The sequence below is a fragment of the Heloderma suspectum genome, chromosome 3 (assembly GCF_057233095.1).
Source record: "Heloderma suspectum isolate Gila_16-S chromosome 3, 16-S_ref, whole genome shotgun sequence".
NCBI lineage: Eukaryota > Metazoa > Chordata > Lepidosauria > Squamata > Helodermatidae > Heloderma > Heloderma suspectum.
Window position 1 is genome coordinate 131,158,461 of NC_139460.1, and position 25,711 is coordinate 131,184,171.

Genomic DNA, 25,711 nt, shown 5'->3' on the forward strand with positions numbered 1-25,711 from the left:
GAGTAGTTTTCTTACCATCCTCCAACATGTCTCCATGCCAATCGCAACAATGAAGTACAATAGCATTTCTGTGATTTAAGTGTTATGATAAACTTGAGTTTGCCAGTTTACAGCTACCATGCCTTGTGTTTTCTAGCAGCTGCTGCTTTGTTTTGATTTTTTACCCAAATATACCTGTTCAGAATGTCAGCATTCTGTCATTCTTCTCTTTCCAGCACTTCAGCTTTTTTAAAAACCAAAGTCAATAAACAAAGCAGTAGTTCGGATTAGTAAACCTGGGTCCCTACTATGTTCCTAACGTTCTTTTATATTGCTTTCCATGCTCTAAATATTTTGTAACTACGTTTATTGCAGCCCGGAAGTGTTTCCCACATCTTTGTTAACAGCCTTCTGTGTAAACATAAAATCTGAACAACCACGTAGTTGCAGGAAATAAAGCAGTAGCAGAGCCAAGGAAAAGAAAAATGAGGATGTACTTTGTAAAATGTAAAAACACTAAACTTATGCCCCATACAAAGCTTCATGAAAGCTCCCCCCTTTTTACACACTTCTGTAAATATAAGCTGTATATCGTTTTTACATTTAACAAATAAAGGTTAATATTATCAAGGCAGTTTTACTAATATTAGATAGAAAGACAACAGGCCACTCTACTGCAGACAGAAAATAGATGGTTATATTCATACAGTGGGTAAGAAGTTAATATGTATAAGATTTGTTTTAACTAAAACTCAGATATTAAAAGTTAAAATAAATCTGTATTGAATAGGTTTTTTATATTTGCTTAGATTTAGGTTTTGTAATACAACAGTAAAACACAAAGAAAATTCAATGAATGCAACCCTTATTGACAGTAATGCAGGGATTTTAATTTGCAGATGTCAGAATAGTATGAGGGAATTTATATAATTAATCAATGTACTAATTTTATGCAAAGCATTGTAATAAAGATATTACTAACAGTAATCACTCAAAGGTCAAAAGCTCCTTTGGTGTCTTTTAAACATATACTCTTTTGCATATCCTGCAAAACCAGCAGTTACAATCATCAGTTTACATACTTTTCTTTCTCTAAATTTCAGTCAACTTCCATATAAACAATATGAAACAAGATACTTTCAAAATCTGTCAGGACAAACATGATGGGAACAATCCAGTCCTCTGCACATGCATGCACAGTTCTGGGCATATAGGAGGAAAGCAGTAGGAATCTTCTCTCATATGCATAGTTCTGCAAATATAAGAGATATGGAGAAGGACTGGATTGCCCCTTATATCCTCACAACAGGGCTATAAAGCCTTTAAAAATACTTTTAAATGTTCTATGTTTATGCTACATTAACTGCCCTTGTGCAATTCTTAGTGTAAAACTAGATTATCCTGTAGTGTTACATGAAAGCTTACAAACAAATATTCTGGACTAAGAAAGTGCTTATTTGATTCACTCTCATGTAGCCAAGAAGGCAAAAAAAGTTACCAATGAATATCTTGAGCTAATTAGAAAGCTCAGCTAGTAGAGTTTATATGCAGTCATCCTCTTGGCACTTGATCTATCTAAACAGGGATAAAGTTTAGAAAGATGTGAAATAAAAAAATCAAATAGAAATACTAAAATTTGTTTGCATAGTTAAAAATTCAGTGTACTCAAAGACCACTGATTGTTCTACAACAGAGTTTTAAAAGGAAATTCATATAATCCTTGAAGTTAAAGAATGCAGCATAAAGATTCTTTATGATATGCAAACACACACAACCACCCTAATTTCTTCAGGCCAAAGAATTACATCATAGAGGACTGTTACATTGAACTCCAAAAAAAAATTGAACAGAATTCCCAAAGTAATCAGGAAGCAGATCTAAAAAGAAACACGTCTTTGAATACTGCCACAAACTCTGGTCAAGGATGTTTCAAGTATCAGCAGGGCATGCAGCTGATTAACCAACATCATTCCCAAATCTGCTAAAAGTACGGTTTAGGAACAACACAGGTATCCACTGTTGGGAAATTAGTGTCCTTTTTTTAAATAAAAAGTTTCTTCCTTATCATGCAACATAGTGATATTGATTAGGGTTATCTTTGTCTCTTTCCATATAGTCTCTGTCTATGAGAGATTCGATCCGCTTTTTCAAATCTCCAGGCTGTAAAAAGAGAATACATTAGCATTGTGTTTAGCAATGCAAGGACAAAGAAAAGAAAATACAATATACATACAGCAAATCTCTGAAAATGATACCATAATTATTCTGTGACCATAGAAACTCTACCATGGCTGTGTAACCCAATTTCTATTAAATATGGCTTTATTTATTGTTTTTCTTTGAGGGGAGGGAAGGTAAAAATATTAATATTTCACTCACCTTTACTGGAAATTTTAGCTGATTATATAACTCTGAAACAAGAAGATTATGACCAAGTGTCTTCCTCATCTTCATTATTCGTACTATGGCAGCATCAATCTGATACTGTCTATCCTGAAACACCCTTTCAGTTGTGCTGACTTGTTCCTCGACCTAAAGAGCAAGAACAGAAGATCTGCATCCCTCTTTCTCTCTCACACGTGTGCTTGTGCTCATACACATATACACACACCTTGCTGTTGGTTAGTTATAATACGGCTGTATATGGCCAAAGGACTTGATCCTCCAAAGCAAAAATCACATGGAAAAGTCACAAGGTGGCAATTTCATCTTGTATAAACTGAGTTATCCTGACAACGTTTAGACACTGTGTAAATATTTCATAGCAGCTGCATAACAGCAGAGCTGATCCATATGAAGTAGACATACTATGAGCCAAATTACATTTTAAGAAGTGTAAAGATGAGATTTTAGATAACAGATGTCCAACATGCTGCATTCATGACAAATGTATCCAGAGAAACAAAAATGTACTAAGGTGCAAAAAAGGGTGCCTGGTTGCATCAAAAAGGTAGAAATCAGGAGTACTATTCACATGCTGGAGGAGTCCACTGTTACGGAAAAGTTAGACCCCCATATTTAGAATTTTAAAAGTGCTGGCTTTGCCTGTAGTATCTGTTTGATGGAACCCTAAATGTCTCTGTGCATTACTGCATTCTTATTGTTCCTTGGGATATATCTGTTGTGAATACAGCATGTTGGACATCCATTGTAGTAACTGTCTTAAGTTGAAACTGTACTGTTTCAATTTTCAAGCAGAATTTCCATGTTTTATGAAGAAATATTTATCCTACAAATCACCATTGTGGTTTAAGTGTGATGTAACACAGTTTGTAGGAGAAATACTTCTTCATTCACAAAAGGTGGAAATTCTGTTTGAAAACTGAAACACCACAATTTCAACTCAGCCAAGAGACACTGATAAGCAAGCCACCTTAGCCCTATACAAAGAGTATGTCAAGGAGAGGTCAGTATTTAATACATACGGTTTCCTTCATCTGGATTTGATTGATTTTTATTCTGAACAACTTATGCTTGAAATCACCATTAAAGGTGAATTTGTCACCATCTTCTACATCCTTGCTTCTTGGACTTTTATTCAGTACTCTTGCTTTACCACAGGCTAAAGACTGCAAGGTTCTTTTTAATTCACTGTCCTCTGCAAAAAAAGGTAAAACAGCGAAACACAGTGGAAATACATTTATGATTATTAATGATCATAGGAGAATACAAATAAAAAGCACAGGCTGAGAGAAGTATTATATAACTACCAGGCATACACTGTCGAGATGGGGCCAAGTAGAGATTGTTCCAGTTCAGGCCCAAAATTTTGTCATCAATCATAGAACAATCCTATGATCCCTGGGACAGCATCCCAGGGACCACAGGATTGTTTGTAAAATCCTTCCAAGGCCAGAGACAGCATTTCAACCTTGGAAGAAGGAGCCAGGGATCCAACCTTCTCCCCTGCCCTCTTGCAGCCAGCATGGGAGAACCGCACTTGCTGCCTCATCAGAAACTTAACCTTGGAGATGGGGAAAATGGAGCATTCTGGTTGGCAGGAAGGGGAGGAGACCAGAGAGGCTAGGATACGACTTATCCTGAGCCTCTTCTAGCTTCCTTCCCTCCCCCTCCAAAGTGACCTTGCTAGATGAGTTAAAAGCCCAACTAGCAAAATCTGCAGGGCAGGAGGATGGGGATGCGAAGATCACCTGTGCTGCTCCTGCTGCCCTGCATTGGATGCTTGGATGCCTCAGGACTTCTGATCACTGAGGATGGAATCAACAGGATTGTGCCCTTACTCACTTAGGACAGGCTAACAATATCCAGAGTGAATAGCTAGGTTACAAACTGCTTCTGTCTTCTGCCATAGTGCTGTGCTTCTGGCTTTTAAGGCCAGAAGAAAGAAGAGACACAAGTGCAACTACCATAGCATTTTGCTGCATTCCTTCACTTAGGGAAACACAGCAACCCTACCATGGCTGCAAGTGCCTCCCCCTGCCCCTGTTCTCTTCTGCAGTTAAGGCTAGAAAAGAAGAGAGGAAGGAAGGAAGGACGGAAGGAAGGAAGGAAATGCCTCGGTGCAATGCTGCACCGCTCCAACTAGGGATACATTCATGTCAGGGTCATACTTTCAAAGCCACGAGACACACGTGTGTACTCACAAACTCCTACATACCTATAAGAGTGGCCATTTTAATTTCTTCAAAACTGAATTCATCTTCTTCATTGAACATTAGAAGCACTAATGTTTGAAAAAGTGATACCTGAAATTCCTTCTTCCCCTAAAATGGCAAAAACACCACAATACAATATATGCATATATACACAAACATACACATTTGCTTGACTGTGATAATCTTGTTCTCCTCTATGCTGTGCCAAGAACCAAAAGCCATGTGACACATACAAGATATCTAACAATCTGCAGTGAGATAGAATAAGTGAATTTAAGAGGATACTATAGCATCAGTGTTATATCTTCACATACAATGCTAAAGAAATGGGGGGGGGAGACTTAAAGCTCAAGCAAGACACAGGGTTGTATCCAGTTGTGTCATTCTGCTAGCACAAATGATGCTGTGCTAGTGGAAACCAAGTTCTAAACTACGTGCAAGGGGAGAATCCAACCAAATTTCTGCTTGCGCAACTGCTTGCAGATCTTGAACTTACTAAGTGGTCTGCTAGCACCTGTGCAACTGCTTGTGCATCAGGAAAAGGCAGCGGAGTTCCACTAGTGCCGCAGTTACTTCCGCTAATTATACTTCAGATTTAGGCCACAGTTCTACTTAGTAATGAAGGTCTTATTAAGAACTGTTGCCTTTTTCCCTCTTTCTCTTTTCCTTTTGTGTCATGTGTTTAGATTGTAAGGCTGAGGTCAGGGGCTTTCTTGTCTTGTTTTGTATTGATCTCTAAGCCTTTTCAGCTGAAGGGCAGGGTAAAAATACTTTTAAATAAATAAATAAATAAGGCTCAAACTGGGGCTAAATTTAACTCCTTCAAATTCTGATTGTTTAAAATAAATTCATATTACCATTTCTGAAATGGTAAACATAAGGGTCCCCTTCATGGATCACTGCCTTGTGGCAAAGGGGCTTACGTAACTCAGTGAAGCCATAAGCTATGCTGTGCAGGGCCACCCAAGACGGACAGGTCATGGCAGAGAGTTCTGACAAAATGTGGTCCACTGGAGAAGGAAATGGCAACCCACTCCAGTATTCTTGCCAAGAAAACCCCATGGAACGTATCACAAGGCTAAAAGAGATGACGCCGGAAGATGAGCCCTCAGGTCGGAAGGTGTCCAATATACTACTGGGGAAGAGCAGAGGGAATTTCCAAGTAGCGCCAGAAAGAGTGAAGCGGCTGGGCCAAAGCTGAAAGGACACTCAGCTGTGGATGTGTCTGGTGGTGAAAAGAAAATCCGATGCTGTAAAGAACAATATTGTTTAGGAACCTGGAATGTCAGATCAATGAATCAAGGTAAGCTGGAGGTGGTCAAACATGAGATGGCAAGATTGAACATCGACATCTTGGGAATCAGCGAACTAAAATGGACAGGCATGGGCGAATTTAATTCAGGTGACCATCATATCTACTACTGTGGGCAAGAATCCCTTAGAAGAAATGGAGTAGCACTCATAGTCAACAAAAGGGTGGGAAAAGCAGTACTGGGGTACAATCTCAAAAACGATAGAATAATCTCAGTACGAATCCAAGGCAAACCATTCAACATCACAGTAATTCAAGTCTATGCCCCAACCACTGAGGCCGAAGAAGCTGAGGTTGATTGGTTCTATGAAGACCTACAACACCTTCTAGAACTAACACCAAAAAAAGATGTACTTTTCATCATAGAGGCTTGGAATGCTAAAGTAGGAAGTCAAGAAATCACCGGGATAACAGGCAAGCATGGCCTTGGTGTACAAAATGAAGCAGGACAAAGGCTAATAGAGTTTTGCCAAGAGAACACGCTGATCATAGCAAACACTCTTTTCCAACAGCACAAGAGGTGACTCTACACATGGACATCACCAGATGGTCAATATCGAAATCAGATTGATTATGTCCTTTGCAGCCAAAGATGGAGAAGCTCTATACAGTCAGTAAAAACAAGACCTGGAGCTGACTGTGGCTCAGATCATGAGCTTCTTGTTGCAAAATTCTGGCTTAAATTGAAGAACATAGGGAAAACCACTAAACCATTCAGGTATGACCTAAATCATATCCCTGATGAATATACAGTAGAGGTGAGGAATAGATTTAAGGGATTAGACCTGATAGACAGAGTGCCTGAGGAACTATGGACAGAGGTCCGTAACATTGTTCAGGAGGTAGCAACTCAATCCATTCCGAAGAAAAAGAAATGCAAGAAAGCCAAGTGGCTGTCTGATGAGGCTTTACAAGTAGCTGAGGAAAGAAGGGAAGTGAAAAGCAAGGGAGAAAGGGGAAGATATATCCAACTGAATGCAGAGTTCCAGAGAATAGCAAGAGAGACAAGAAGGCCTTCTTAAATGAACAATGCAAAGAAATCAAGGAAAACAACAGAATGGGAAAGACTAGAGATCTCTTCAAGAAAATCGGAGATATCAAGGGAACGTTTTGTGCAAAGACGGGCATGATAAAGGACAAAAAAGGCAGGGACATAACAGAAACAGATGTTAAGACGAAGTGGAAAGAATACGCAGAAGAACTATAAAGGAAAGATCTTAATGTCCCTGATAGCCATGATAGTGCTATCATTGATCATAGTGATAGTGCATGATAGTGCGGTCATTGATCTTGAGCTGGACATCCTAGAAGGTGAAGTCAAGTGGGCCTTAGGAAGCATTACTAACAACAAAGCTAGCGGAGATGACAGTCTTCCAGCTGAGCTATTTAAAATCCTAAAAGATGATGCTGTTAAAGTGCTGCACTCAATATGCCAACATATTTGGAACACTCAGCAATGGCCACAAGACTGGAAAAGGTCAGTTTACATTCCAATTCCAAAGAAGGGCAACGCCAAAGAGTGTTCAAACTACCGTACAATTGTGCTCATTTCACATGCCAGCAAGGTGATGCTCAAAATCCTACAAGCTAGGCTTCAGCAGTATGTGAACCGAGAACTACCAGAAGATGGGTTTCGAAGGGGCAGAGGAACCAGAGATCAAATCGCCAACATTCGCTGGATCATGGAGAAAGCAAGAGAATTCCAGAAAAACGTCTACTTCTGCTTCATTGACTACGCTAAAGCCTTTGATTGTGTGGATCACAATAAACTGTGGCAAATTCTGAAAGAGATGGGAGTACCAGACCACCTTACCTGTCTCCTGAGAAACCTGTACGAGAGTCAAGAAGCAACAGTAAGAACCAGACATGGAACAACCAATTGGTTCCAAATTGGGAAAGGAGTACGACAAGGCTGCATATTGTCGCCCTGCTTATTTAACTTATATGCAGAATACATCATGAGAATCGTCAGGTTGGATGAATCACAGCTCGGAATTAAGATTGCCGGGAGAATTATCAACAACCTCAGATACGCAGACGATACCACCCTAATGGCAGAAAGCGAAGAAGATCTAAAGAGCCTCTTGTTGAGGGTGAAAGTGGAGAGGGCCAAAGCTGGTTTGAAACTCAACATTTAAAAAACTAAGATCATGGCATCTGGCCCCATCACTTCCTGGCATATAGAAGGGGAAGAAATGGAAGCAGTGACAGATTTTACTTTCTTGGACTCCAAGATCACCGCAGATGGTGATTGCAGCCATGAAATTAAAAGATGCTTGCTCCTTGGGAGGAAAGCTATGGCAAACCTAGACAGCATAGTAAGAAGCAGAAACATCACCTTGCTGCCAAAGTCCGTCTAATCAAAGCTATGGTTTTCCCAGTAGTAACGTATGGCTGTGAGCGCTGGACTATAAGGAAGGCTGAGCGCCGAAGAATTGATGCTTTCGAACTGTGGTGCTGGAGAAGACCCTTACGAGTCCCCTGGACTGCAAGGAGATCAAATCAGTCAATCCTAAAGAAAATCAACCCTGAGTGCTCATTGGAAGGACAGATACTGAAGCTCCAATATTTTGGCCACCTAATGCGAAGAGAAAAGTCACTGGAAAAGACCCTGATGCTGGGAAAGACTGAAGGCAAAAGGAGAAGGGGACGGCAGAGGATGAGATGGCTAGATAGCATCACCGATGCAATGAATATGAAGTTGAGCACACTCCGGGAGAGAGCGGAGGACAGGAAGGCCTGGCGTGCTATGGTCCATGGGGTCACGAAGAGTCGGACACGACTTAACGACTGAACAACAACAACAAACATAAGGGTGGCATTCTTCCTCAGAATTCAGAGGCTCAAATGCTCTTGTGAAGTAAGCCCATGTGGCAAGAACGAGTGACCACACCCTAAAACCACACTAGAAATAAGCAGTTTTTAAGATACATAACTTGTAATCTTTGCTGGGACCATTTTTGCATACACATTTGTTGCATAAACACAGAGTGAATGTCATATCTGCTAGAGCGGCATATTCCAAATCCAAATTGGTAATTAGGTTCTACAGTCCACAGAGAAGATACTGCTGCTAGTGGGGGTTTGAAGATAAATAGAGGGATGAGCTGCCTTTTCCCCTTTCTTGATAAATCCCTCACACCATTCTAGGCCCCTGTTTGTGGGAGAGATCGTTTTAAACCTACAGACTTAAGACTTCTCCACTGATCTGAGTGGTTTGTCACTGATGTATGAGACTGTAGGACTCGGACAAAAAGCATACTTATACTAAAAAATGTTCAGTTTTAAACACAGAATTATTTGATCACATCAAACCTGAGAAAGCCGCTTTTGTTCATGCAATTCTCTGGTCACAGTATAACAGAAGTAAAATAGACTACAGAAAGGAAATAAATAATTCAGGATCCCCAAAAGCTTTTTTGAAGCTACAATTTCCCAGTCATCTTATTGCTATGTGAATCTTTAAGACTAAAAGTTTAGATGTCTTTCAAATGCAGTTACTGATCTAAAATACCAAGTAAAGATAAATGGAAAGCTATATTAGTATTTCAGTTATTTTATACTTTTGTAATATTGCATACATTTGCAATGTAAGTTATTCATCATGTTGAACTATATCTTGTTTTAAAAACATCAAGAGTTCTTTCCATCCACTCTTTAAAGAACATAAACAGCTTGTAACCTCACTGTGTTTATACTTCAATTCAGCAAGATCCCTGTTTTCTCCTAGATGGCTAACTTGGGAGTTGATGTTATAATACATAACATCATAATAATACATGTATTATTGCCAGTTAAATGTGGTGATGGCTTGCCAACAAGCAAGGTCCAACCAATTGGTCCTATTCAGCAAGACTAATTGGTGATGAGAGCATACCTTGCTTCAGAACTTTTTTCCTATGTGGTGTGCTTGAGCGGACAGAACGGACAGGAAGTGGCTCAGTTTGCACGTAACAACAACCTGTGGATTGTTTAAACATGGGTTGCTGGAGCTGCGCAGGATCAAGCAAATGCTCTGCCTCCCACCTTCTTGCTTCTTGCGTTTTGCATCCAGTTTCATCAACAACCCTGGGTTGTTTGATGCAATGTGCAAACCCCAAAATCTGGGCTGCTGATGAACAAACAACCCAGAGTTTGAAACATGGTTTGTTGTTGGGTTAAAACTCTGGGTTCTTTGTCCTTCAACAACCCAGAGTTCTGCATCTGCAGATCGCATCAAACACCTCAGGAACAGGGCATTCCTGGGTAGTTGATGAAAGCGGATGCAAAGTGAAAGCAGCAAGCACCTGGGAGACAGCACAATTGCTTGCTCCAGCATGGCCCTACCAATTTCATGGGTTAAACAACCCATGAACCGGTGTTACGTGCAAACCAGGTCAATGACTGTTGTGGTAGGTCTGCACGTAGTAGCAAATACTATCTATACACTGAAACATTGCCTGAGCTATGAATAAGAATTTAACTATTTCTGCTGTGACTTGCACTCTGTGGACTCACTGGTCTTCAGTGCACGTGCTTGTGGCCCTCTAGGTGTTTCAGCTTATAAGTCCCATCATCCCTTACCACTGGTTATGCCGGCTAGAGCTGATGAGAACTGTAAGCCAAAACATCTGGAGGGCCACACTGCTACTTTAGGCAGTGAGCTAATGGAATACAATTTTCAGATTTCTGGTTATGTAAATCCACCCATATCGACTTGGAATGGGCTGGGCTTTTCCCAGCCTTTTTGGAGAATTCCTGAAGTGTTTAAAAATGTTCCCCTTGTTCACTTCCTGTTGTTGGCCATTGTATATTTCCAGATAAAGATATCCTATACAAAATATACCTCATGTTGCACCAAGCATAAAGCTAGTTAAGTTGCCAAGCCAGTGTTCAACTGAATGCAGATCCAGTTCTGCTCCATTCACTTTCATACAGATGTCTTGAGCTTTTTCTGCTCTTAGGCTGCAATCCTAGGCCCTTGTACCTGGGAGTAAACCCCATGGAACTCACTTCTGAGTGGACATGTATAGGATTGCCCTGTAACTGTGTAAAATAGAGATTCCAAATTCATATAGAAACTAGTTTGGAAACAGCCCTCAGCTTAACTCTGGGAACTATGTTTTTTTATTCCTATTGAGAAGAAACAAAGTTCAGGTCAGCAGAAACAGCATATAATACAAGTACATATTAGAAGCGGCCTTTAGCTTTAGCTTTAAGTGCTACTTTCCCTCTTCCCGTAGCCCCAACAAGTCAGTAAGTATGGGAAAGGAGGGACACTGATACAGATGAGAGGGCTGGCATTAGGAACAAAGGTAAAATTTGGCTTGGGGATTTCCAAAATCCTCCACCCCCATTTCCAAAATTATTTTCCACTCCAATTTATAAACAGAATCCCAGAGGATATTGATCCAGTTCAGATAATACTCTCCTTTACCTGCTCCCTATATGCACAGGGCAGGAGCAAGATCCTGGACATCTATGCATGGTATAATATTTGAATACAATGTACATAAATAAAATCCAACGCATGTAGGCCCACATCACATGGCTGATTTCTTCCCAAATCTATGAATGGATTGCAAGATTTGGACTTCCACACATTGAAGGTTACATGTCTATACTCCATTCAAGTGTTACTCCAATGCACAAGCAAAATGGGCAAGCCCATGGGCAAACAGGCACAATCTCATTCCACCGCTATGCATAGGCAAAACATAAGGAGGAGTATCACTTGAACCAGGTTATTCTTCATGAAGACTCTGCTAGTAGATTTTTACTTCAACAGCAGCACTGAAGTCAGAGTCTACAGTATAATCTCCATAATTTGGACTGGTAAATAATCTCATAGAATGACGCCTAAAGCATGCCTGATACTTATCACATAGCTGGTGACTAGCTTTCTGCAGTTTCAGCACATGGCCTTTTTGAGCCCAATTTTATAATCATTGCCCACCTATGAAAGTGTGTACTTTGCAGATTGTGGTGCAGGAGTTTACTGACAAGTCAACACCAGAAAATCCTTTTGGTCCCCAGGAGAGTGAATTCCTTGTATGTAAGGCAATGAACAAGTTTATATGGTTTATCTAGATAGATATACTGGCTATCTATTATGGAATATGAATATCTATATTTGAATTGTTTTATGGTCTTTTCTGAAAGATATTTTAGCTTTTCAAAAATTCCGTGTAGGAAAGGGACTCCTCCGTACAATGACAGAAGTTATCAACTTGTCTAATTAGGTAAGTAGTTTGAAAATCTAGCAAGTTACATAGTTTAGGGTACAATCCTATGCATGTTTAGAGAGAAAAATCCTACAACTTCTAGCATTCCCCAGCTAGCATGGCTGGCAGAGGAATATTGAGAATTGTAGGACTTTTTTCTGTCTAAACATAAACCTTTCTATTCCAAGGTGGTAGCTAAATCACTAGACTACATCTTTTCAAAAATAATCTAAATGTAGCAAATATTAAGCACACCTCTTTAAACTCCGCTTTCAGGACAGCATGTCCTAAACTAGTCTGCCACTGAAGTTTTCGACCACTGTGCTTTCCAAGATAAAATGTTTTAAATACTTCTTGAAGTTTAACCATCTGTAATAATATAAGGAAAGGAGAGAGAAATAAATACCATCAAATGCACAGACACTCACATCAATCTAAGGCTTAGGCTTTTCCCAGCCTCTCAGCACCTTTATGCTAAAATCTATATGGCCTAAAAGCTACATACAAGTAGTATTTAGAAGTAGTGTTGCTCTGGTAAAGTAGTTTCTCAACAAGCAAACTAGGCAACCAAACACTGCATTGTAACCAATAAGCAGAATGCAAATCTGTACAATTTGCATTATTGTTCACATTGTAGGATTTGAGCTGGATTCAATACTCTGTCCTTTTATATTGTATTTTCTGTTGTATTTTTGTGGTTTTAATTTTGTGAACTGCCCAGAGAGCTTTGGTTATTGGGCAGTACAAAAATGAAATAAATAAATGAATAAATAAGACCACAGGAGGTCTCGAGTTTCTGTCTGAGTTTGGAAAGAGTACAGATACATTGCCTTTACTTATACAGGTAATCCAGGTTTTTTAATTTGGCCTGAAACATTCTCCAGATCAGATACGAATGGGTTCTACTGGGTGAAGAGAAGCGAATTAAGTATAGTGAAGAGACATATTTGGTCAAAGGAACTCTATACTTCATGCAGAGCAGATTCAGCAAAAATACACACTACACATTACTCTCTGGGATGAGTGTATTTATTTATTTCTCTTTGAGACTGTCCTATAACCAGAGTTCTCTGGTGGTGTATCACTTCAGACTGCACAACGTCTGTGTGCATGTATCGTGGGGAGACTGGATGTTTGCATACTTCCCTGTGGCAAAAAGCTTCATGTTTCAAAAAGGGTTTCTCCCTAATTCAATAGCTTTCCACATACAGGGAGTTTCTGACATGGGAGTACATTCAAGTATGCATCCCCTCCATCTGAAATCTTAAGTCCCACATTCCTGGAAAGAATTACCATATGTATCTGCTGCACTACTGAGTCAGTTCTATGAGGTGGGACCGAATGACATCTACAGACGGCACAGTCTTCATTCAGCAAATAAAACTAAACCTTTATGGGAAAGTGCCTGTCCCTTAGGACATGCTTGCAAGGCTGAAGAAGTTATCAAAGGGGTGAAACACTTCTGAAAATCACCAAGATATGCAGTGCTCTGGCTTGCATATGTGGGACTGCAGAACCGTAGCTTGAGGGGTCCCAACATTTTAGGTCTTCTTGAACACTTACCTCTGGAGGTAAAAGGACATCCATAGGCATATAAGTTGGCCAGTATCCCATAGTAAGTATATTTACTGTCAAATCTATATTGCCTGGGTCACTTTGATTCTGCATATACTAAGATATAAAGAAACAAATGGATTTGAAATGATGCTAATATGTAAAGTTAAAAATAAAATCATAATACAACTGATAGTTATTTTCTACATAAAGATCAATTTTATCTAGTGAATCAATTTCTATGTAATAGTTATAGCAAAATCAATAATCTAAAAAAGCAACTGGGTGAAATACATCAACTAGTATTTAACAACCATCAAATCCAGTGGCACATGCCGTTGTTTAAGGCAGGGATGGGCAACTTCACAAGCTTGGGGAGCCACACTGGATGCCCAGAACTTTCTGGGAGCCTCACTGCTCCCCCATCACAGCAGGGGGAAGTACTCTCTGCTACCCAGTTTTGCATTTTCATCTACTGAAGAACATACTGAAGAACAACATTCCAAAATAATTCTGAATTGACTGTTCAAGAACTTACTCCCAGAATTATAATCTTTGCATTTATTTCAAAATCAAAGAATGTAATATATCTATACAACATTTTCTAAGAGAACCACCAGTAACAGCATTTCAAAACCCTGTTAATAAATCAGAATATCCTTGTCCCAGTTAAGATGAATGCAACTGACTGGCAACGTCTTGTGGCAGCACATCACATACGTTGATTATGTGTTGTGTACTTTCTTTGCACATAATCTACTAACAATAAAAGACGATTAGACTAATTAACGGAGGATATGTCTATCAATGGCTGTTAGTCAAGAGAAATGGGACCTGCCACATGGCTCCAGGCAACCTAGAACAGGAGCCTCAACTGCCATTCAGGCCTCTTGCTGTGGAGTGAATTTTAGCAGTGGGGACGGGATAAAGGACACCTCCCTCCCATGCCTATCCTAGTAAGATATAGTGCTAGAGGGTTGCTAAAGCTAAAGCGGAGTATTTTATAGCACTGCAGTCCTCAACATGGTACCCTTGAGACCCACCAGGCTCCCTGTCCCTCCTGATTTTTAGAATTTTTAAATGATTTTTAAAAAACCTAGGAGGCTGGCACACTGCAAAGTGATGCGCCAACCTTGAGCACCATCTTTACTTCCAAGAATGCCTCTGGGTCCCACATGAACCAAAAGGGATTCTTAGAAAATGAAAATGGTGGGCAGCTGCAGCCCAGCACTGCATTTGAGACACTCTCAGAAAAAAGAAAGGCAAGCTGCAGAAAAGTAACCTGTAGGGCTAGGCGTTTTGCACTGGGGGGTGGGTGGGATGTTTTGCCTGGGGGAGTGTGTTTTGCCCACTTTTTGCTTGTTTTGTCTTGGTGAGTACTGCGCGTTACCCAAATTGTTCATCTGTTTGGGTATGGTGTGTGCTTTGATCATGTATATTTTCCTGGATTTTTTGTTTTTGGTGTGTGTTTTGCTGTGTGTGTGTGTTGCCTGGTTGTTGTTTTTCTGCCTATATACTGAGGAAGCCCCATCCATTTTGCTGTGGAAAAGGAAATGCAGCCTGGCATAAAAACAGAGCATTTGCTACTGAGATAATATCTTTGCTGCTGAAAATTCACTGTACTATCCCAACCAAAGTTAAAACGTACCTGTTTAAACTGAACCATAATGTCTTTGGAAAGTTCCATATCCTTAAACATTCCTTCCAGTTTACTAGTGAAAGCAGCACCACATTCTATTATATAAACAAAAACAGAGAGATACCATGTATGCAGTGATTTTGGCTGCCATTTAGACACACAGTGAAGCCACCAAACACTTCAGAAGCATCCAAAAACAAACAATAAGATGTAAATATTTAACATTCTTTTTTAAACATGGGCATTTTTATCAGATTCTAGATTTAAGTGAGATTCTCCTAGCAGATATGGGAAAATAGTGATCTATATGAGGATCTCTGGGAGAGGGAGTAGAGTACAGATGGTGGAGAATTCGGTGGCAGTGGTGGGGTCAGGGCACCCTGAGGGTGGGGGCTGCAGGTTATGACCCCTGATATTAATGATTTCAATGTAGAATTCAAGGAAGAATATTTGCAAATGCTTACCATGCTTAAGCTTAGATAACATAGATTTCTCAGCATCTACTGAAGCACTTTTTCCAACTAGCAGTCTTTTGGCCAAATCTTTTTTATAAAATGCTTCAAACACATCTTTACCTGTATGGATAATATTGAGGGAAACGGGGAGGAGACACACCAAAGCACATACAGTGAAACTTGAAGGTTATTTTCTTTTTAACTACAACGTAAAAACATCATAAAAAGAAATTTGGCAGGAAAGTGTACATATGATGATTTTAAACTCTGAAATAATTTTTAAAATGTACTGGAATACTTTTTTCTCCCTTCCTGATATTTTGAAGTAGCTCCCACCAGGCCTTGGTTTATGTCTTTAAATGCTCTCTTCCTGTCTGACTGTGACAATCACAGACGTATACTTTGCTCTTCCTTCAAACAGTGCTTCCTTTCCTATCTTATATAAAAGGGACCAAATACTTTTTCCAGAAATGCATTCTTATGTACACCTTCCCAGCCTTCTATAAACCTTTCCTTAGTGTCCATGTAAATGGTCCTTTGAAACACATTTAGGTTATATAGGCCCTACAATTTATTTATTCAGTACCTTTAATCCAGGGTTTCATGACCATATACACAAATTAAAACACATAAACCAATGATAAAAGCATACAAACTCCTCAGCAGATAAAAGCAAAATTAAAAATCAAGGCGTTTAAAATGTTTAAGACAGCAAAATGTTTTAAAACGCCCGGATAAATAAAAAAGCTTTTCCTGGAACCTAAAAGACAGCAAAGTTGGTGCTAGGCATGCCTTGCGGAGGAAGGCATTCAGGAGAATCCTTAGTATTGGCATTCCATTGTTGGGGCGCCACTACCAATACTAGGTATACTTCTGAAAGTTAATCCACCCACATCAATGCAGAAAAATGAATTCTATCAGGTAGGCTAGAATTAGGTGGTCTGAGAATAACTGTTTTAGACCAGAGATGGGCAACATGGCCCCTGCAGCCCCACGGTACACCCCTCCAAAATTTGGGGGACCCCCCCAAATTTAAAATCATTAAAAAAAACCAAAATGGTGTCCAGAGCAAGCTAATTTTGACCCTTTGGGTGTTTGGATGCCATTTTGTTTTTTAGTTTTATCCCCCCCCCCCGCCCCACTGGAGGGTGCAGCCCTTGTGGGGTCCTGTGGGTGGGGGGAATGGCCTCCAGACCTCCTGAAGTTGCTCACCCTTGATTTAGACACTATGGCTTGCAACCAAAGAGCCTCTAGCACCTTTCAGTGGAAGACGCATCTGTCACCAAAAGGTGAGGGAGAGGGACTCCCCAATTCCCACCAATGCTCTGTGCCAGCTACAGCCAAGGCCACATTCCATTCCATGTAGGTGGGTCCTTGGATTCTCAGAAACAGCTTTTTGGTAGGCTCAAAGGGCTGCAGTGGGTAAGGGTCCCCAGAAAGCCTCCCTGTGTGAACAGGATTCTGCTTGCAACTTGTTGGAGATAACTCTTTCCTTAAAAGGAAGCAAACTACTCTCCAGTGAGCTTTCATGTGAGTGACAGTCAGTGGTCTTTGTCATAACCTTATTTCCCTACTGCTTTTCTATATACATTATGCTCAAAGTGGTTCACAGCACAGCAGGACAAAGAATGACAACAAACACCACCAGAAAAAAAAAACCCCAACCCCTCCATCAAACTCTATCTTACTATCTGTAATAATGTCAGGGTGGACACTGAGCCCATAGAATCTCAGAGTAGTTCTGATTCTGAGGAAGAGGAGTCGCTCCTGGGAGAGGAGCACGCTCCTCTTTCCCAGGGCCAACAGCTGACGGAGATTCCTCCCACCAGCATTCCTAGCTTAGATAGCAGTCCTGGGAGTGACAGAGCGTGGGAAGCAGACTTGATGGACGTGCAACACCGACGCAGAGAGCGACGCCAAATGGAGGGCGCAGAAAGGAGGCGTAGTGCCCGGTTGGCGCGCAAACAACGGCTGCACCCAGAGGATCCAAGGGAAAAGGGGAGGGACTCTCCCTAGTCCTTAAGTTCAGGGGTCTGCCAGTAATTCCCTTTCAAATGGGGACCAACTGTTCCAACGTAGGGCATAGGTACTCTGCTGCTCATATCTAGTTGTTAACAGTAGAGTTGTTAAGTTGTAAAAGAGGAATAAAGCTTTGAAAATAATCCATTTGTCTGTGTCTGGACTTGGCTACTGGATTAGACTGAGAGAGGCCTCCAAGGAGCCCTTGACAGCTAAAAACAATTCAATAAGATTCATAATACTACACTAAGCAACAGCAAGATCAAAATATTAAAAATAATGAATAATTAAATTAATAGCAGCCCAGGGAGCCTTCTTGAAAAGCTACAGAGCAAGGTGGGACTAATCCTCTGTCCCAGGTACAGGGCAGGATGGGAAAGACTGGGTTTTTCCAGACAAGGCTTTTATGATGCTATCACCCTGCCTCATTTGCAGAAGTTGTGTGTGTGTGTGTGGGGGGGGGGGGGGCTCCAGACTTTGTTGCGTTTTACTCATAACTCTCCTGTGTTTTTGCACCATTTCTTCCGCAGGAAATCCATTAAGGCAAAAAAGATGACATAAGCTGTACAATGCTTTGTGATCACTAGCCCTAGGAGCCCTCTGTTTGCCACTCTCTTGACAAAGGCCGCTTCCAAAGGGAAGACTACTAGCACTCTATAATTGTTGCTTTTCTGCTGAAAGCTACAAGCAGAATTGCAAGGGACTATCCACGCATTGAAGGGTGTAGCACTTTTTTGTGTATAGATTCTGCTATGATTTGTCCACATCACTAGAACCGGTCATTGCTGTGTGGGCGAGAAATGGACAATTCTACCTCCTCTTCTTCCTCCCTTTCTATCGCAATTGCAGGCTCTGAATCAGATTGGCTCTGCTGTTCTAATTTTTTTAAAACGAAGACCGAGATGTATGCTGCCCCCTCCCCACTCTCCCAGTGTACATTGCTGTGATCAGTTGCAGAGTGAGCCATGCAGGTAGAAAGTGGCAGTTCAAGGGAGCAATTTCTTTGTTGTTACAAGACACCAGGACTTCCTGCAGCACTCAGTCCAAGAGGTTTGAAAAACAGTGTGAAGAGTCTCAAAGCTGAGTGTTTCTGCCTCTCCCTGTCTTCTCCAGAATCTCTGAAAGTTGCAAGAGGTTGGACTGCTTTTCAGAGAAGTAGATTCCCCCTTCTCAGCGACACAATCTCTCGCTGCTTTCTAATGACACTGGTGAGCCAAGAAGCATTTATCCTCTTGCTGTTAGAAAGCCTCGGTGCTGCCACCCCCTCCGATTATTAAGCACTAGTAGCCCCAAGTGTTTTTGAAAACAGTTTTTATAGTACTTCGTAACTCTGTTTCATTGGAGTTGTGATCAGATAACAGCTATTTTTAAAAAAACCAAAGAGCATTATAGAATGATAGGAAGTCATTAGTTACTTTGCCTGTTAGGGATGTTAAGGCCAACTCATTCTGGGAGTTAACAAGTTCAGGAAGTAATGAATTAAGGGGCTGTTAATGTTGACAGCCAAGAACCAGAAGCAAAGCTGCTTTTGATCAACCAAATGCATTAATTTTTTTTAAAAGAGTAAGGAAATGATTTACAAGGATTAACACAGATAAAAGGCAAAACACTTTTGGGAAAAGCATGTATGTTGGAAATGAACTACAACCAACAGAGAAAGGAGGGGACTCCTCAACATGTCATCCACCTTCCCCAGGGATGGCAACTCTCACTGGAAACTAATTGCATATTTTCCTGTTCACATCTGCTGAGAAATTGTGCTGCTATTCTGCTCTTTCCCTCCTTAACAGATTTTCTTCAGGAAAAAGACAGAAGGGCACTAGAAAAACATGGGAGAATGGCTGTGTTATGTGGATCCCCCATTAAATGTGAGTGAACGGGGCATGGCAATTTCACTACAAATGCCTTGTCTGGAAGCACCCAAGATGGTAAAAGATAACAGCAGAGCTCTCTGCTCTGGAGGCAGTAGTCTAGTAGCAGAACAGTGAGCCCCTTTGAAGAGCTGTGGTGGTTGGTTGGTTATTTATTTATTTGTTTTATTTACATTTCTATACCGCCTAATAGCTGAAGCTCTCTCGGTGGTTCACAACTGTGTAGGCAAGGAAATTTCCCAAGCTTTTAGGGAAATAGATTTTTTCACACGATCTCCAGCTGGATGTGGTATTTCTGTAAATGCTGGTGTTGGGAGTCATTGCTCTTGAAATGTGAGGCCTGGGAGTTGAGCACCATCCTTATTCACTCTGTTCCCAGCGGCCAAATGGGTAGGGATGTCAAGCTTACAGGCAGTGAGACATCTGCAGGCAGAATCTTTCTAACTAAAGAATCACGTGACCAGGAGGAATGAATCATGGCATGTTTCCTCCCAAGTAAACTCTGCTGAGCCCGCTGTTTCAATTAAGTCTCAGCAACAAAGTCACTGAGAGACACCACGTGCCTGCTACTCAGTGACTTCCAGTAAAGTTTTACACAATTTAAACTTTTCAACACAATGAAGATTTGACTAAAAAAACAATCAAACCCACAAGCATTTTGTTAATTCAGAACTTGGCTCTCCAAGTCTTTTCCTGCAAGCCCCTTTGCACAAACATAACTTGATAATTTCTATGGGCCACATATATCATGCCTTCGGTATAGTGGCTAAAAATTCAGTAGTGCAGAAAAGTATGCCATCCTTTACACAGTTGCTTAAAAAGTGACTTCTTACCATGAATAAATCTGAATATTATCATTATTTTGTCAAGGATTCTTTCCAATTCTTCATCTGTTGCTTCTTTATTGCCAGCTCTTAACTTTGAGTCCACATGCTTTGCTAAAAATGTTAAAAATAAAAAGGTTAAAACTAATCCTGAAATAAGCGATTTGGTCTTCCACATAGTAAATTAGTTATAAAGCACCAAAAGCTATGTTAGGTGCTTTACAAACATTGAAAGAAATCACTCCATGCCAAAAGCTTATAATCTAATAAAGATATGACACCTGAAGAAAGTTTGGGGGTGGCGGGGTGCGGGACAGCAATGCCAACTTAATAACCAAAGTTTAAAAATCAGCAGTGGTGGTTTTCCAACTGCGGTTCTGCACACGGACAGGTCAGTTTAATTGACTTCAATGACATGTATGCAGCCTGTGTACAGGATTGCATTGTCTACAGGGTTTTAAAAGCTCAAATTAGTATTTGACTCATGGGGAGAAGAAACTCAATGCAAGGAGGAGAGAAGCTAGAAGAAAAAGATGGGCTTGCAAAAACACTTAATGGAAGCATGACCAATATTTATGGCCAAAGAGCTCCAGAGATATATGAGAGATGATGGAGAAGAAATACAAAGCTTGGACAGAAGCAAGAGAAATAGTGATGGTGAAGAGATAAAAGAGAAATAGAATAATATAATACACCTAACTTGTTTAAATAGTAAGAATGAACAGTTTGAAATTTATACATGGATGTACAGCTGGCCAATAGAGAGAACAATAAGGAGATATGACATAAGCTACTTAGAGTAGACCCATTGAAATGAATGAGACTTACGTTAGTTATGACTAACTTGTCCCACTTATTTCAATGGGTCTGCTTTTAGTGGGTCTTATGTTGGATTTTACCCCATGTGCATGTATCACTGGGCAAACAAGGGAGCTATCCTATGGCCATCTAGTCAGCAGCTGGACGGCCACAGGATACGTCGGTTCCATGAGAACCGACCTTCCACCCCTCCTGCACTGCTTCACAGGCAGCTCAGAATGGCTCCGCGCTTGGAAAAGGAGCATGGAGCGGTGACAACGGGGTGCTCCAGGGCAGGGAAGGCGGAAATGCTGGTACGACACATCCTATGTGTTGTCGAGCAGCCACTTCCCCCACTCTGTCTTCCAACGGCTAGACAGCCGAAATCAGCTGTCTAGCCACAAATGCAGGGCAGCTAAAGCGCAGAGGGGACAATCCCCTCCACGCATCTCCTGCCCTGCATTGGATATGCAGTCGCTTCCGAGTTTGGAGGCAGCCACCTTTCCCCATAGGATTGTGCCCTAAGCAAATTTATTACCATGATAAAAACAATTGTCACATAAATGGGTAATTAACTGGTGGCCCAGAATGAGACACAGCATGCACACTGATGTTAGAATTCTTAAGGAAAGTGTGTGTATGTCTTTTCTCCCCTCAGCTGAACCCTCTCTCTTCTCCCCATTTTTTTTAGCTCTAGTTAAATCCACTGCTGTTGGGAATGCAAGCTATCTGGCCTTCTATGTTACTATGGCCGGTCAATATATAGAAGAAAGCTATCTTGTCTCTCCGTTGCGCTAGGGGTCAATGGGGCAACCTTTATGGTTTGCTATGGTGTTGTTTAGATGTGTACGTGGTGGGATGTTTTTTGGCTTCTCTCAGGACCACTTATTTCGATGCCTCTGTTCTCTCCTTTTCTCTTTCACCTCACTATACCCAATAACAAGCAGCACAACCTAAATTGCCTCTGCCTCTTTTAAGTTTCCTTAAATAGTATGGCATCATAACAGCACTGTTATTTCCATGTAATTTTCTAAGCAAATGGCACTGCAGTCAGTCAGAATAAGAGCAAGCACAGATGCACAAATAGCAGAAACAAATATGCCTCTAAGTATGCAGTGAACCTCCTTATCAGAGCACACACACAGAAGTACATATATGTGTGGAACAGATACTGTATTGCTGTACTCTGGCATATTTAGCAATGCAACCCTATCACTATGGGGTTTAGAAATAATATTTTTACAGAAAAGTATTGATACCTATCAGTTCTGCTGGTTTATTTGGCCTTTTGTTGATAAATGTTTCAAAAGATTCCTTCATCAAGTTTATACATTTCTCATTTTTCTGAAAACACACTTCTATGATATGATCCACTTTGTCCTTAAAATCTAGCAGCTCTTGCACCATATCCTTGTCTTTTTCAGGATTTACCACTATTGATGTCCCAAAGTTCTGCAAAACAAACACTTTTGATAATCAAATATGTCAGTAGTACTTACCTCTCTTATCTCCTAATATTCCCCGCTCTTGAAGAGTTTTAGTGATAATAAAAAATAGTTCATCACAGTTGCTTTAAAGCAACTGAAACATTAAGGGCACCAAAATATGAACGGCATCATATTTTAAAACAAAATTAAACAAACACTGAAATGGACTAAGAACAGCCAATGAAAGCTTTTCTACCAAGCGATGCTAAATAAATAAATACACAATAGGACTGGTTTGGACTTGCATTACAAAAATGAGCCTACTTTCTCCCAGGGCTCATGCACTCCTCCCTCCTCTGATGCGGCTGTGAGATCAGAAGCTTCTGGTTCCAACTAAATGCAGTTTAGCATGTCATCGAAACCCTAAATTGTGGTTAATCTTAACTCTGGTTAGTGGGCACAGATCAGCTGGCTTGTTTGCACTAGCCATAGTTAAGATTAACCACAATCTAAGGCAAAGGTGGACAACTTTGGGTGGTCTGGGGGCCAATTTTTATTCTTGGATCCTGCTGGGTACTGCATTCCCACTGCTGTGCCACTGAAATTTGGCAGCATAGCAGTAGCCACCAAAGTGCAGCACAAACTTCTATGGAGACTCAAAATGGCCATATATAGCTTGAAAACAAGAGAAATTAGGCACAGTCTCCATAGTGGTTTCTTTAGCCACCGCTGCATCACTGAATTTTGGCAGTGCAGGGGCTGCACTTGAGACCATTGAGCCCGCAGCCCACACGCTGCTAACCCCAGGTTTACAGTACAAACAACACACTAAACTGCGGTCAATCAGGAATGGAAACTTCCAATCTCCTCCTGTCCAACTGCACCAGAGAAGAGGGAAACACACAAACCTGGGTAGCGGGGATGGGGTGGAAGCTAGGCTCCTTCTCGTAATGCTAAACATTGGTTTAGCTTTATGTCTAAACACAGCCATAAATTAGTAAACAAACAATAATATGAATTGTGATAATATGTACAAGGAATATTAAGAATAACAGTACTCTTTGGAGAACTTCTAAACAAACCTTTAATTGCTACAGGCCTTTAATTGCTACAGACCTTTAAATTCCCAGATGGTGAATCCCTGCTTTGTAGATCTTTCTATTCTCTTGAATGAGAAGGGAAATGCACACAAGGGCCACATGTATCACGTTACGCAAATGCATCTTAAATAATTAGAACATCTAGGAATAAATCATCTAGACTCTGCTACTGAATAATAAGTATTACAAGTGGGACTTGAAACAAAATGTTGCAGTTTATACTCATCTCCTAGCAGGAATGCTCCTGTTTAGGGTCCCTGCCAGCTGGCCATGCCTAAGTACAGGATACTAAAAGCTGAAAGGAGCTGAAGCAGGGCATACCACTCCCCCCCGCCCTCCCATAACCTTTCCATTTTTCTTTTCCAGTTAACACTCAGCATTCTGTTGCTACTGAGCATGAGCCCTAAACAACTTAGGACCAGGTTACCTGAAAGATTGTCTCCCCTTATATAGACCCGTTGGACCACAACAATCTCCAGGGGAGGCCTTGCTGTCTGTGCCACACCTTGCAGAGTCCCATCTGGCAATAACATAGCAATGGGCCTTCTCTGTGGTAGCACCCCCCCTCTGGAATAACTTCCCCTCTGTGATATGCCAGGCACTGATGATCATGTGCTTTTGACAGTTACTAAAAACTTTCCCCAACCTTTAACTTATCTTAACAGTTATGCTTTTGATGATGTATTGTTTTGTAACATGTTGTGAACGGCTTTGAGATTTTTAAAGTGGAAAGCAGTATATAAATGCTCAAAAATAATAAATAATCAATCAATCAATCAATCGTCATGGGCACTGCTTGGGCGGTGTCCTCCTAGGTTTTGTTTTTAAAGAAAATATTGCTTGTACTTCTACAAAACTCAAGGTCCCCCCAAGTATGCCGATACCTCCCACATTTCGCTTCCGTTTCTGTCAGCGCTCACCACCTGAGTCCAAATCGGAGAGAGTAGTACAAATTAAAACAATTCTGGACAAAGGTGACCTTTGTTATGTTGCCTTCACACTTATTGCATCAACTCCACCAGTTTCTAATCTTGTACCTAGATTAATCTTGCACCTAGACCAATCTAGCAATGGGAACTCCAACTTCCTTTTTTTAAACTTTATTTTTATTTAATTTTAAAGACATTACCATTTAAAGGTTTAAAGTTTACCCAGCATTGTTTTATGTTTAATTATATGATTAAAGCTGCATTTTAAAATTACCCTTTCCCAAGTTTTATTTATTTATTGAATTCCTTAATCGCCCATCTGGCCGGTCACCCGGCCACTCTGGGCGATATACAGCAATACAATTTTAAAACAATAAAATTCTACTTTAAAACATCATATTTCTAAAAATACCCTAAGCCACCCCAAATGCCTGCCTGAACAACCACGTTTTTAATGTGTGGCGGAAGCTCATTAAAGAGGGGGCATGGCGGAGTTCCCTAGGGAGGGAGTTCCACAGAGTGGGGGCCACCACAGAGCAGGCCCTCTCCCTTGTCCTCAACAGCCTAGCTGTCCTGGCTGATGGGACAGAGAGAAGGCCATCTGAGGCTGATCTTGTTAAGCGGCCTGTCTGGTGTTACTGGAGGCGCTCCTTAAGACAGGCTGGCCCGGAACCATATAGGGTTTTAAAGGTCAAAACTAACACCTTGAATTTGGCCCGGAAAACAACTGGTAACCAGTGCAACTCCTTTAGCACCAGAGTGAAGTGATCACGCTGGTGGCTGCCTTTATCAGGTGAGCCACTGTGTTCTGTACCAGCTGCAGCTTCCAAACCGTCTTCAAGGGTAACCCCACGTAGAGCGCATTACAGTAGTCTAGATGAGAGAAGACCAGGGCATGTACTACCGACGGGAGCAGATGGTCGGGAAGGTAGGGGTGCAGCCGCCGTATCAGATGGAGTTGGTATAGCGCTGTCCGGCTCACAGC

General features: G+C 41.0%; 1 protein-coding gene across 1 annotated transcript in view; it reads right to left on the reverse strand.

Moving 5' to 3' along the window:
- Positions 1-241: 241 nt before the first annotated feature.
- The window catches only part of CUL4A (cullin 4A), a 67,890-nt gene continuing 42,420 nt past the window's right edge, over positions 242-25,711 (reverse strand). Inside the window, exons 11-20 of the mRNA XM_084844572.1 lie at positions 22,530-22,722; positions 20,482-20,586; positions 15,768-15,878; positions 15,313-15,398; positions 13,674-13,781; positions 12,366-12,479; positions 4,598-4,703; positions 3,405-3,577; positions 2,359-2,511; positions 242-2,139 (exon numbers count right to left, since the gene is read on the reverse strand). Of these exons, the coding sequence (XP_084700698.1) occupies positions 2,044-2,139; positions 2,359-2,511; positions 3,405-3,577; positions 4,598-4,703; positions 12,366-12,479; positions 13,674-13,781; positions 15,313-15,398; positions 15,768-15,878; positions 20,482-20,586; positions 22,530-22,722 (1,245 nt within the window). The 3' untranslated portion in view covers positions 242-2,043. The remainder of the gene's footprint in view (positions 2,140-2,358; positions 2,512-3,404; positions 3,578-4,597; positions 4,704-12,365; positions 12,480-13,673; positions 13,782-15,312; positions 15,399-15,767; positions 15,879-20,481; positions 20,587-22,529; positions 22,723-25,711) is intronic.